General features: G+C 41.6%; 1 protein-coding gene across 1 annotated transcript; it reads left to right on the top strand.

Annotated features, from left to right (window-relative positions):
- Window positions 1-234: 234 nt before the first annotated feature.
- On the top strand, window positions 235-8,487 carry LOC139656918 (serine protease HTRA1B). Its single transcript, XM_071534560.1, has 6 exons — window positions 235-429; window positions 2,230-2,262; window positions 2,754-2,868; window positions 3,675-3,732; window positions 4,945-5,040; window positions 7,854-8,487. The coding sequence occupies exons 1-6, from the start codon at window positions 235-237 to the stop codon at window positions 8,020-8,022; spliced, it is 666 nt and encodes a 221-aa protein (XP_071390661.1). The 3' UTR covers window positions 8,023-8,487.
- The last annotated feature ends 5,997 nt before the right edge of the window (window positions 8,488-14,484 follow it).

Here is a 14,484-nt window from a genome sequence, read left to right as displayed (position 1 = left end):
TAACACACACATCGCGGGAGCGGGCGGTAATGGTCAGAAATCCAGCGGGAGCGGGATTAAGAAAACAGTCCCGTGCAGAGCTCAGGTCAGGAGAAATCTCACTCACTGCCCCTTTACCTCACCTCCTCCCCTCTCTCACCTGTCTCTCCCCTGTCTCACCTGTCTCTCCCCTCTCTCACCTGTCTCTCACCTGTCTCTCACCTGTCTCTCCCCTGTGTCTTGTCCTCGGTCCAGATGAAGCTGCCGGTGCTGCTGCTCGGCCGCTCCGCTGACCTGCGGCCCGGCGAGTTCGTGGTCGCCATCGGCAGCCCGTTCTCCCTGCAGAACACCGTCACCACCGGCATCGTCAGCACCACCCAGAGAGGAGGCAAGGAGCTCGGCCTGCGCAACTCCGACATGGACTACATCCAGACCGACGCCATCATCAACGTGAGTCCACAGACAGACAGACAGGCTCACAGACAGGCAGACAGACAGGCTCACAGACAGACAGGCAGACAGACAGACAGACAGACAGACAGACAGACAGACAGACAGACAGACAGACGGACAAACAGAACATCCTACATATTATGGAAGCCCAGAAGGGACAAAGTGGGGAAAAAAGACTGTGGGTAGAATAAAAGGTTTTTCAGTGGCTTTCACATGGTCTTGCAATAATTCTGATTTCCCCACAAAAGACATAATTTCTCCAAAATTCAACATGACATGACCTAAATTGTTTGCATGTATACACGTATAATAACTATGTGAGTTTAGATGTTGGATGTCTAGATGTTGGAAGTCTAGATGTTGAAGTCTAGATGTTGGATGTCTAGATGTTGGATGTCTAGATGTTGGAAGTCTAGATGTTGGAAGTCTAGATGTTGGAAGTCTAGATGTTGGAAGTCTAGATGTTGGATGTCTAGATGTTGGAAGTCTAGATGTTGAAGTCTAGATGTTGGATGTCTAGATGTTGGATGTCTAGATGTTGGAAGTCTAGATGTTGGAAGTCTAGATGTTGGAAGTCTAGATGTTGGATGTCTAGATGTTGGAAGTCTAGATGTTGGAAGTTTAGATGTTGGAAGTCTAGATGCTGGAAGTCTAGATGTTGGAAGTCTAGATGTTGAAAGTTTAGATGTTGGAAGTCTAGATGTTGGAAGTCTAGATGTTGAATGTCTAGATGTTGGAAGTCTAGATGTTGAATGTCTAGATGTTGGAAGTCTAGATGTTGGAAGTCTAGATGTTGAATGTCTAGATGTCGAAAGTATAGGTGTTGGAAGTCTAGATGTTGGAAGTCTAGATGTTGAATGTCTAGATGTTGGATGTCTAGATGTTGGATGTCTAGATGTTGGAAGTCTAGATGTTGGAAGTCTAGATGTTGGAAGTCTAGATGTTGGAAGTCTAGATGTTGGATGTCTAGATGTTGGAAGTCTAGATGTTGGAAGTTTAGATGTTGGAAGTCTAGATGTTGGAAGTTTAGATGTTGGAAGTCTAGATGTTGGAAGTCTAGATGTTGGAAGTCTAGATGTTGGAAGCTTAGATGTTGGAAGTCTAGATGTTGAAGCCTAGATGTTGGAAGTTTAGATGTTGGAAGTCTAGATGTTGGAAGTCTAGATGTTGGAAGTCTAGATGTTGGAAGCTTAGATGTTGGAAGTCTAGATGTTGAAGCCTAGATGTTGGAAGTTTAGATGTTGGAAGTCTAGATGTTGAAGTCTAGATGTTGGAAGTCTAGATGTTGAAGTCTAGATGTTGGAAGCCTAGATGTTGATGTCTAGATGTTGGAAGTCTAGATGTTGGAAGTCTAGATGTTGAAGTCTAGATGTTGGAAGCTTAGATGTTGGAAGTCTAGATGTTGAAGCCTAGATGTTGGAAGTTTAGATGTTGGAAGTCTAGATGTTGAAGTCTAGATGTTGGAAGTCTAGATGTTGAAGTCTAGATGTTGGAAGCCTAGATGTTGATGTCTAGATGTTGGAAGTTTAGATGTTGGAAGTCTAGATGTTGAAGTCTAGATGTTGGAAGTCTAGATGTTGATGTCTAGATGTTGGAAGCCTAGATGTTGATGTCTAGATGTTGGAAGTCTAGATGTTGGAAGTCTAGATGTTGGAAGTCTAGATGTTGGATGTCTAGATGTTGGAAGTCTAGATGTTGGAAGTCTAGATGTTGAAGTCTAGATGTTGGAAGTCTAGATGTTGGATGTCTAGATGTTTTTCTCTGACCTGACTGCTGCTGTTGTTTGTTTTCTTACAGTACGGCAACTCAGGAGGACCACTAGTCAACCTGGTAAGAGAATTTTTGACAGCGCAAAACGTATTACATTATTATTATTATAAAAAATAATGTAATACATTATCTTTTTTTAAGAAAAATAATGTAATACATTATTTTAAAAAAATAATGTAATACATTTGTCTCTCACTCTGGGACTCTGGGACTTATTGCTTCACCTCTCACTCCTTTGTTATTGAGCTCAGATCCACGAGTTGCGAAACAGAGATATACGTAATCCCATATAAATAAACACCCAGTGCCATAAAGCCCTTATTATGTCAGAGTAAATACAGAGTTTAGGTAATGCTTGGCAAATATTAAGCATCCGCAGCTGACTGTGATTAGGCCTTTTGTTTTCAGCCGGCCGTGTTTTTACATGAAGGCGGCGTGACGTCAGAACGCCGTTTAACAAGCTGCATGTGGAAACGCTGCGTTTTATTGTAGAGGAACACAGTAAAGAGCCATGCTGTTGGTGTGTGTGTGTGTGTGTGTGTCCCCCGCAGGACGGAGAGGTGATCGGCATCAACACCCTGAAGGTGACAGCAGGAATCTCCTTCGCCATCCCATCAGACAAGATCAGACAGTTTCTGGCAGAGTCGCACGACAGGCAGGCCAAAGGTTCGGACGGCCGCGGGTTCAGCTGGTTCACTGTTAACATTTCTGTCTTTGTCAGAGAGTTCACAGTAGAGAGAGACGGGAAATACTGGGGCAAAGAGAGAGGGAGACATGATGTCGTTATCGCACCCCAATATTTCATAGATAAGAATGGCGATGATGCAGCAAAAAGGCCACGAATAGGAAGTGTGAAACAATGAAGAAACCAATAAATCAACATTTTCTATAGTTGCTTTTTCTGTGTTCTAATAATTAATAAGAAATAATTTGTCGTTACCTGTTCACGTCTCAAACAACAACAAGATCGTTAAAAAAAAAAAAAAATGTCACCCCTTCATTCATGCAAAATCCCCTTAAAATGAATTAAGGGAGTTATTAATGGAGGAGATCCCATCGAAACCTCCTTAAACTCCCATTCATCTTGACTCCTTACTTTCTAATTCAATGGAAAATTCTCTGTGAATGTTTCTCTGTGAACCAACCCATTAATAAATCCCTTATAAACCCATCATACTAACCTTACTCTTTTAAAGCTGTGTTATTTTTAATGGATAATTAATGTGATTAATGTGATGGAGAAATTAAGGACATTTCAGGGATAATATTAAGGGGTTTGGTTTGGTACTTGTCAGCATTTTCTGATTTCCAGATTAGAGATTTGTATTATTATAAACAGATAATAGCTGAAGTGTATCATATCCAAAGTGGAAGAATAGAAAAGAGAGAAGAAAAAAAAGGATCAACATCATCATATCTAACAACAATATTCAAAGTCATGTATTCACATCACACTTCCTGTCGTTCTGCAGGTAAAACATCACCGAAGAAGAAATACATCGGCGTCAGAATGATGACGCTCACTTCAACGTAAGTTACCGTTTCTCATGACAGCTTCAGATGTTACATTTACACTTTAATGCTTTGGTATCGTTTGTTGGTATCTAACAAATACCAGTGCATGCATGTTTTGTCACCACCAGTCTCATAAAGTTTTTTGTCGATGGAACCAGTGTATTCATGTCCTATCTAAACCTCTGCTGTCTTAATTATGAAAACACATAATAAAGCCTGAAGGTAATGGGATCTGTAGCGTCACTCAGATGCTAACTGAAAACATGTACTTTCTTAGTCTGTTTTCGTTGTTTTTGGCTGTTTTTGTTTTGAAAAATGTCACAAATCTGAGAATCTGAGGTCATTTCTGTGCGGAGAGAGAAAGTCGGTCAGATGACGTTTTTGTTGGTCGGGATTCAAAAACGTCTTGAACACAAAACAAGGGCGGCGATCCTATCAAACCGTGACCTCAGTCTGAAACACCGGCTGCCCAAGTGATGACTGTGAATAGGAATGTCCGTTAGCTCAGGCCCCGCCCACAGCCTGCGGGTCAGGCCACGCCCCCCACAGCCTGCGGGTCAGGCCCCGCCCCCACAGCCTGTGGGTCAGGCCACGCCCCCACAGCCTGCGGGGTCAGGCCACGCCCACACTGCCCCTCCAGAGTGCATCACAGTAGAAAACACCCAAAACAAGCTGCAGTTCATGACAGTTCTTAAAGAGGAACTGAACCCCAAACCCAAATCTGTGTAAAGCCTGACCTCTAAAGGTAAAGAGCATGCTGCTGAAATATCCATCTGCTATTGGCTGATCTTGGCACCATCTGCTATTGGCACCAAAGATCAGCCAATAGCAGATTTTGTTTTAGGGTTTAGTTCCTCTTTACAAACAGCCGTGGCATTGTTTTCCTGTGTTAAAGTGTTTATTGTTCACATAAAAGAGATTCAGAATGTGACCGAACATCTATTTACATCGCTCATTTCTTTGCAAATCTACGCTCCATTCATTCTCCCATTAGAAGGCTGTGGCTTTATACTGTGAAGACGCCACCTAGTGGTTCTGCACTCGTCTGTTTATGCTCTACTACCTTCTGAATAACATTAACCTTTTTAAACTGGCCCGTGTTCCCCCTACACCTCATCAGTGTAATTGTTTAACTGCTGGAAGTTCTCACTGACTGTCTGACTTCACTGCGTTGGGGACAGTTAGTAGACAAACTAATTTTCCGGGTGTTTTCCTGCGTCCCGTCAGGCTGGCGAAGGAGCTGAAGGAGCGGCAGTCAGACTTCCCAGACGTGACCTCGGGGGCGTACGTCATCGAGGTCATCAGCCGGACTCCTGCTGAGACGTGAGTCCATCCAGCTTCTGTCCTGTTCCTGTCCTGCCTGCTGTCGGGGGTTCAGAGCGCCAAGGGTTTCTTTCCAAAATTCAACCCGTCCATTTTGATTATCGTTTGATGTTCATGACTCAATATTTAACGAGCCAAACAAACATATGTATCACTTGTGATAAATTACTCAAGGAATACGCGGTCAAAATTCGTATTACAGTTTTTTACAATCACTTTGGCACTAATTTCAGAACCTTGAGGTCATTTTTCAAAACTCTAGACACAAAACTCAAAACGGTCATCACTTGTACCACAGGCTGTCCAATGTTCAGAACATTGCATTGTGGGTTCATATCTTTAAAGAAACCTTGTACCTGCAGAATCACTGGTTCAAATAACTCATTTATCATGAAATACCACAGGAACATTAATTTAGATCACCCACACACAAGATACCGATAGTTTCACTGTTTAGTTGTTCGTACAATCATTAAATATTGTAGTACAAAATATGTGATACAGGTTTCATTATGGTACTACACGTAAATACATCACTGTAAAAGGACTAGTAGAGAGAATACTACAGACAGTGGAATCATCGAACAAAATCTGAAATTTATTGATGAAATACAATAAAATCACGACATAGGTTTCTTTGAATCAAAGCAAAAATAATTAGATACAACAAAGAGAAAAACTACAGTACTGTAAAACGTCAGCTGGCTCACTAAAAAGCAAAACAAAGGATTGATTACTGTTCTTCTATATTTCCATCAGCCCTGTCTGGTGGATTTGGCCTCAGGTTCTCATCCACATCACAGTGGATGTTTTCAGCCAAACATCTGGGGAAGAATCTTCTGAAATGTGAAAACATGGTCTGGAAAAGTGGAACATGGACCATAGAAACAGTCTGATAAAGAATGATGATGAAATATTACATCCATAGATAATGTCGTCCAGCTGGTTCATGTTCCTCGGTAATTGGTGTCAGTGGATCTCGTTATCCTGAAACTTTCATGATCTAAACTTGGAATATTGTTCCTCAGTTTCCATAAAACTGCATTAAGAGTAATGCAACAGTTACTTCTCATTTTGAGCAGCTGTATCAGTTGATAGTTAGATCATTGTAATGAAATGAACAGACAGTCATCTCAGATGTAATGTGTGAATTTCATTTTGAAATGGTAATACTTTGATGTTAAGTTGTTTGTTTAGTTCAATGAACAAATGATCTTAGGTTTATGTGTATTAGAGTTTTAGAGTTTTGAAAAATGACATCAAGGTTCCGAAATTAGTGCCAAAGTGATTGTAAAAAACTGTATTATAAACTTGATTATTATACAGTTATGAATTCTTAGTTTTCATCCCACCAAAGCACCATTACTGTGTGCAAGTCAAAAAAAATGAGTGAATGGAAATACAATAACTAGTATTCCTTGCAGACCATATTTCAAAACCACAACTCTCTGTATCTTCAAAATGTTGCTTTTTTTTTAATAAGGAAAGGTCTTGGGATATCTGAGAACTTCAATTATCATCTGTAGGGAGATCGACCATCATGTCAGGAATCGTTTTGGAGGCGGAGGTGTCACATCTTTCACTTCATATCTCATTTTGTAACCCCCAACCCTGGCAGTGTTGGTGCCTTGCTCTGCCCGTTGAGCCACACTGGTTCACTTCTTCACTAGCAGATAAAAGAGTCCTCTCTCTCTCCTGCAGAATATATTTTGTCTCTGGAAAGTTTTTTTGGCCGCATGAAAAGCATTTTGCACAGAGAGCGCAGCTTCCCACCTGAGGAAACAGTTTGTTGGTTTGTTTTCTTGTTGTCTGGTGGGTCGGGATCCGGATCAGAGGCTTCAGATCTGAACTCTCTCTCTGTGCGTCCAGACGGAGGGAGACGGAAAGTTCACTGCTGCTTCTAAAGCTGCTTTTTGTTTTTGGAAAGGGGCAGAAAGCTGGGAGGAAATGCTGACTCGTGGATACTGCCCTCTCTGCTCCTCCAGCTCCCTCTGGACAAACTGCTTTAATCACAGTTTTCATTTCTGAACTCTCACCATTCACATCACTTTGATCAGTTCTGGAGGTGAATCTTCTAAATTTGACAAAAAAACAGTCAGTTTTATTGTTAATTAAATGAACTGAATATTAGATGTGTGTGTCTGGAGAGCAAACTGAAAACTGTAAAAAACAGAAAATTAACATTGACCATTACCATTAGGTATTAAGAAAAACGATTAAATTGATTTGCTATATATAATATAAAATAAATAGACACAACAAATTTATTTGGTTTCATATCAGCTAGACAGAAACAAAAAAAAATTAACTAAAATGGTTTGAAGTGTCTGTTATTGGATCTATATAGCCAGATAATAGTTAAATTATTTCAGTTTGATAGAAAATTTCCAAATAACACCAACACATTTGAAATGCATTGGCTTTATGAGCCCAAATTGCATACATTTACATTTATTCATTAACTTTAAGTTCTATTGGTCAATTTAATAAATGATAATGCTTCATTTAAGTCAGAATTATTTAAAGGCATATCGCCCTCTATTGGTGAACAGTAGGAATTGCAACAACAGTGACAGACCTCATCTCCTCCTCCACAAGTCTCTGATGAGTGATTGGTATTGATCAACAACCCGATCAGCCCCCTGCAGATATATTACAGTCTGTTTGTGATGTGGGACAGGACAAATCTTACGTATTGCCCCTTTAATCCAGTGTGATGGAAATCTGCCTTACACTCACATTAACTCTTACAAATAGACCAAAATACTTTTTTGAGTGTGATATTAACCTTCGCTCTTCTCTCTTCCTGGCAGAGCCGGCCTGCAGGAGAGTGATGTCATCATCAGCATCAACGGCCAGCGAATCACCTCGGCCAGCGACGTCAGCGCCGCCATAAAGCAGGACGAGACGCTGCGAACGGTGGTGCGGCGAGGGAACGAGGACGTCATCCTCACCATCGTCCCCGAGGAGATCGACCCTTGACCTCTCAGCTGACCCAGCAAACAGCCAACCGACCAATCCAGAGCTGGCTCTCAGTGTTTTTCAACCAATCATGAACGCTTTGAAAAACCAAGCAACCAATAGCGGTGTGTGTCTGGGGCCACGCCTACTGTGTTAAGAACTTGTAATTACTACTACTACTACTACTCTCCCATGCTATTACACTCACACACACACACACACACACACACACACACACCTTGAATGTTCAACACTCTGGGAACTGAAGCTTAAACCCTTCCTTCATACTTTTCAGTTGTGTTTTTAATTTCTCTCCTTATCTCCATTTACTTCTCATCATCACAGATGTTTTATATTCTACTAACTCCATCGGTCGCTGCAGGTTACCGTAGTTCTGTTTCGTTGTGTATGTTATTGATGGAATATTTTTTTAAATAGTATTTTGTCTCTATGTGTTTGACGTCAATTTTCAAAAAGGGAATAAAATTATTTTTAAAAGTTTTGTCTTTTTTTCTTTCTTTGATGTCATAACTGTTGGTTTCAGTCCTGCTGTAGATCTGTGAGCCGCAGCAGGTTCTAATAAGAGCCAGAGGAAGCTAATGAGAAGCAGCTGAGAGTTTTTATCTTGTAAAAAAAAATCCCTTAAGTGTTCCTTGAAGAACTCCACATGTTCAAGTTTCATCCCTTCATAAAGGCGTTCCTCAAGGAACCTTCTGGGATCCTCTGTGGATCCAATCTGAAGACACAGAGCCTAGGTAATCAATCCTGGTCTCGGGGGGTCGGTGTTCTGCAGGTTTTTCTTCCTCTAGTGGTGGTTAACCCCTCGCACCCTGACTTTCCCCTTATATTTCCCTTTAACTAGCTTCAAAGTAAAAAAACAAAACATGTTTTACGACAATGTTCTGTCCATATTGTGTCTCTGCTGTTCAGCTCTTCACTGAAGCTCCAGCTGCTGATGCTGAGAGAAATATTCAAACCAAGACTCTGCAACATCACAGCAAATGGAAAAACTCAGATGTCTTGTTCTTCATTTTCTACACGTTTCCCTGTGATTCAGCCTGACATGTTTGGTGTCTTTGGAAACCTTCGGATCTTGACTAGAATTTAAAATTCAAAGTTAAAGGGTGGGTCTGTGGGTTGGAACAACGCTTGGCCGCACAACATGCGTTTGTAATGATGACCTCACCGGTGGGACGGTTTATTAATGAGCCTGACACCTGACACCTCATGTTTCCCTTAAGTTTCCCAACTTACATACTGCTGCCCTCCCATGTTAAAGTCACAATGAAATGAAAAATGACTTTTTCACCTTGTTAGCTAATTTCCCATGCCATAATATTCACCTATTTAACAACAAATGCCAATTTTTTTTTATATCAAAACCTCAGTCTTTCTCCTTCCTAAAAAAAAACAGTGTGTCTTTAATGGTGACATCATGCTACACCAGGAAGTATAAATATAAACTCCAACCACTAAAACATCACAGATTTTTGAACAGTCCCGCCCCTCCGCCCCTCACATCCAATTAAAACTGCCTTTCTTTCCCTAACTGGGGCTCGTTCAATCTGTTTTGCTACGGTTTCCGGGTTGAACGTCATGTTTCCTCTAAACGGTGTGAATCGGGCTTTGAGGTACGTTGTCTCTCATTTGGTGGGTGTGTCAGAGGTGTTACCCAATCAGCAGCGACGTGTATATAAACCCCACCGTATTAAAAAGGCAGTGAACACAATGGATCCAAGCTGGTGTCTGCAACAACTGAACTAATTAGAAGACATGTTTGTATCTTTTGCTATTGTTTGTACCATTGTGGAGTGACACTTTCATAAACTTTTCTACTCCACTCTACTCCTCTAAATATATAATGGTAAATATTACATTATGATATCACAACAACAGTGATCAGCAATAATGATAGGCCTCATAATAAAATAATTCGCTCATATAGATCCTAACGCAGTCTCGAAGGTAAGAAGTGGATTATCCTTCACCTGAAATGTTTGCCTTGTCATCCTGAAATGCAAATGAGGCAAATGTTGGATCACTGTAATTAGGAAGCACAGTTTCCACAAACCCCTTCACTCCACTGGGATGTTCTCTGCTATTCTGGACGGCAAGGGCAGTGACTGTAACATCGAGTGTATTTTGTAGCCTAGTATTAAACACATATTTAAAGAACGCAAAGAATGTCCTCCTCAGCTGCCGTAGTTGCAACGCTTGCGTAACACAACAGGCTGTTCAACGCACCACCGTTTCCGTTTAAATAAACGTTTTGCTAGGCTTTGTCAGGGCTGATCTTCCATTGTTTTACACTTTTGAATGATGCCTCCCTGCGTTATGTCCCGCCCCCACTTCCTGGTTCAACAGGAAATACATCGCATTAATGCTCTCAAAATGCCGTTTCATTGTGTCTTTAAGAGTGGCAGCACACTTACCCAGTAGTTAGACGGACTGTCCTGTAACCAGCAGGTTTGATCCACACAACCAATCTGGCAGCAGCTAAACACTTCACATGTAAATACAAATAATCAGAGTTGGTAGACAGAATATTTAACAGGAGGGAGAACTGAAGCCAGTGGAGATGTGTTTCCCCCAGCAGACAGGATCAGAGCCAGAGCTTCTTATTGGCCATGTCGCCCTCTAGTGACCAGCATGTATTACAACTTTGTCTCATCTGACTCTTTTACCCAGTGACTTGCAATGTGTAAAACAGCAGGAAAAGCTTAAATTTGTAGATCTCCAACAATACAGTGTCCTACTCAAGTAGAAGCACTGTTACTTTTACTTAGTAGAAGTTAAAGTGTTAATTTAAAAGGTCCCACATTCTAGGCATTCAAATTATTCTCTGTTTATATACGTACATATATGATTACATTTGTTTAATAAAGACATTGTTCAAATTTGATTTTGTTCTAACTTTTCTTAAACAGAGGATAAAGTGAGTGTGTGTTGAGCTCAGGTCAGAACCAGAAAACAACTGGAGACAGAATTCAGTCATTTCTCAAACATCATGTTCTCCGTTTTATTATGTTGGCAGGTTTTTCCTCCGCATAATTAACCTCCTGTGGCATGACACACAGATCAGAGTGAGTTCAACACAGCTTGACACAATTTACTGGCCGTGTGTGTGTGTGTGTGTGTGTGTGTGTGTGTGTGTGTGTGTGTGTGTGTCTGGGCCCAGTGAAGGGAGGATGTTACATAACACTCAGTTTATAGTCAGGCTGTTAGTGATCTGTGAACAGTGCTATGAACCACTTTCATTTTCGGTCATTTACATTAATTCACCCCTTAATTCATGCAAAATCCCCCCAAAATGAGTTAAGGGTGTGATTAATGGAGGAGATCCCATCGAAAACCCCTTAAACAGCACCTTCATTTTTGACTTCTTACTTTATAATATTATGAAAAATTCAGGGATACAGGAACTTTCCATTAATAACTCATTAATAACCCTGTAAACTAAAAATATCCCTTAATTACTTATCACCCCATGAATAGATCCCTTAAGAACATGATACTTTTTTAAAGCTGTTATTTTTAATGTAATGGAGAAATTAAAAACATTTCAGGGATAAAATTAAGGGTTTGTTTTCGTACTGTGATTGTAAACATCCAACTTGTCCGTCTCAACAGAATTGAACAGACGGTTAATTTCTGTCTGTTTCTGACTGAACTGATCATTTCATCACTGATCCATCTGATTGATTTAGTGTTTAGATAATGTCAGCTTGTTAGCTAGCTAACCATAGCATCTGGTCAGCTAACCATCACTGTCTTGTTGTTAACACATCTGATTCGCACACTAGGGTATCTAGTAGCAGCTAGCGTTAGCATGTTCACATTAACATCAGTGTGTTTGCTGACTAGTTAGCTAGCTAACAGTTTCTTCAGGTTAACTGAACTGACTTCTCAAGCTACAACTCACACCCTGTTTACACTTGGTTTTAAAATGCGTCTTGGGCGATTGAATCACAAGTGGACAGCTGAGACACATCGCCGTTTACACCTGTGTTTATCACGCGTCTCCAAGGTTTCCAGCTGACCACTTGTGTTCAGATTTCGTTACAGCCTGTGTTACGTAACTGCGCTGATGACTTATTTTCCTGTTACGTCCTTGTCGGGGACGCATCAGGACGCATTAGCATTTACACTACAAAAGATATGTGGTCAAATGTGTCCCAGACCACCTCGGCAAGTGGTTTGAGTGATCGGATCACAATGTGTCTTGGTGGTCGTTTACACTTGTATTTAGCGCTGTCCACTTGTGATCCAATCGCCCAAGACGCATTTTAAAACCAAGTGTAAACAAATCCACCTTATCACACTATTCACTTTCACTGAGAACGTTACTGAATGGATCTACAGCCACACCACAACAAGCTGACTCAGCCGCTCTCTGCTTCTAGCTGCTTGCACAAAGGAAGACCTGAGGCGCTCTGTCCTGCAGCCTGGGAGGAGGAGCCTGTGGCTGAAGCTGCTCCTCATCAGGTTCTCCAGGGTGGCATTGATCTTTCTCCTCATCCTCCTCGCTGCCACTGACTCCAGACTGTCCAGTTTGTGTCCAACAACAGAGCCGGCCTTCCTCACCAGCTTGTTCAGTCTGTTGGCTTCTCCTGCCTTGATGCTGCCTCTCCAGCACAAGAAGAGACTGGCTGCTACAGACTGGTAGAACATCTGCAGCAGCCTGTCGCACACGTTGAAGGACCTGAGTCTCCTCTGGAAGAACAGCTGCTCTGTCCTTTCCTGTAGAGCCTCAGTGTTGTCCGACCAGTCCAGTTTGTTGTTGAGCTGCACTCCTAGGTACCGATAGGAGTTCACCCTCTCCACCTCCTCCCCCTGGATGGTGACGGGGTTTGGGGGCTTCCTGCTCCTTCTGAAGGCCACCACCAGCTCCTTGGTCTTCGTGGTGTTGAGCTGCAGGTGGTTGTTGCTCTCCACCAGCTCTCTGTGTTCCTCCTCACTGTCCTCTGTGATGCAGCCCACATTGGAGGAGTCGTCAGAGAACTTCTGTAGGCGGCTCGATCCAGAGTTGAAGCGGAAGTCTGAGGTGGAGAGGGTGTATAGAAAAGGTGACATCTGAGCACTGATCAAATTATTTCAGTTTCACTCTCCAATTAAATACATACAGTATATAGATACCCATTTGTTTAGGCTTTACATTTGCATTGATGATTCTGCCTTTATCTATGATAGGTAGCTCAACTATCAACCAGATAATTTCCTTCTTCAACTAAGCATGTAAGCATTTAATGTTTGTTGCTGGTCCATCTGTCTAGTGGCCAGTTATCGGATCACCAAACAAAAATAATGGTTGACCAATTTTTGTTATCAAATGGTTTTCCGTCTCCTATCTGAGTACCACCAAACAGATCTGCTCTGACACTCATAAAGATTATTTCTTTAGAGACAGGGAGATGACATGCAAGAAACTCCCGGACCGGATGGAACCCAGGACACCATGTTCACATGGTACAGTACATCTTAGACCAGGGAGCCACCAGGACACTCCTCACTCTTTTTTTCTGTGCGTGTGAGTTGGCAAGCAGAAGATAGGTAGGCATCAAGGGTGTGGCTAAATTGCGGTGCGTTTGTTTTTCTGGCACCTTCTGTTCTGTCGTCTGGTTCCTGCTGTGTCATGCTGCCACGGAGCTCACCAACAGAGTTTTAGAGTTTACCAACAGCGAACACTGGATTGGACAAACACTGCTGGAAAGGTACAGTAGCTTGGTAGAGACATGATTTTGGACAGTTTTATTAAATTTATGTGACTAAAGCAGGGATATTCAACCATGTCCCACAGTGGGGCGGGGCCGCAAACCGACATACACTCAGCCCTCCAGGGCACATGGTTAAATACCCGTGATTTAAGATATCAAACTTCTGTAGTTTGAGTATCCATATGTAGCTAGCCTAAAGCTAACTAGCTAATGTTTGGTAACCAATGCTGCGTTCCTGCCATGTCAGATTTACCAAAAATACAAGCTGCTGACTGGGAAAAAACATTCATACCAGCCTTTTAGTGGTGATTACAAGCAGGACATTTGGGAATTTTATATAAATTGATTTCTCCCACTTGTGGAAGTGTGTCCAACAAGGCAAATCCACTGATGTTGGCAGTCCAGGGTAATACAAATCAAAATGATCAGTTATATTCATATCGATAAAATCAAGTCTACTTAATTAAAATGAGTAATGTCTGCAGTTTGTTTATGGCTGATTTTAAATTCATAAATACAAATGAATTTGGATGTGGGAAAAACACGTGAATGCTTCAAAGTTATAGCAACAAGATGTCGTCGTGCTCATGAACGTGAACGCAGCACAATCCTTCCCCGCTTTAAAAAAGGAAGGAACTGCTAAACAAAATATCTTTACTCACCTGTTAAAGACTGAGAAAACTTTATGAGCTGGACCAAAGGCACCAAACAAACCTTTGTCCTTACAGAAATAAATTCAGATAATGTTCAGGTGGTTTCCAACAAACGT

This window comes from Centroberyx affinis, unplaced genomic scaffold, assembly GCF_046629955.1.
Source record: "Centroberyx affinis isolate AG114_WGS23_722 - 3 ecotype Tasmania unplaced genomic scaffold, CSIRO-AGI_Caff_v1 ptg002578l_1, whole genome shotgun sequence".
Classification (NCBI taxonomy): Eukaryota; Metazoa; Chordata; class Actinopteri; order Beryciformes; family Berycidae; genus Centroberyx; species Centroberyx affinis.
The sequence above is the reverse complement of the archived record's forward strand: the minus strand, read 5'-3'. Positions and strand labels throughout refer to the sequence as shown.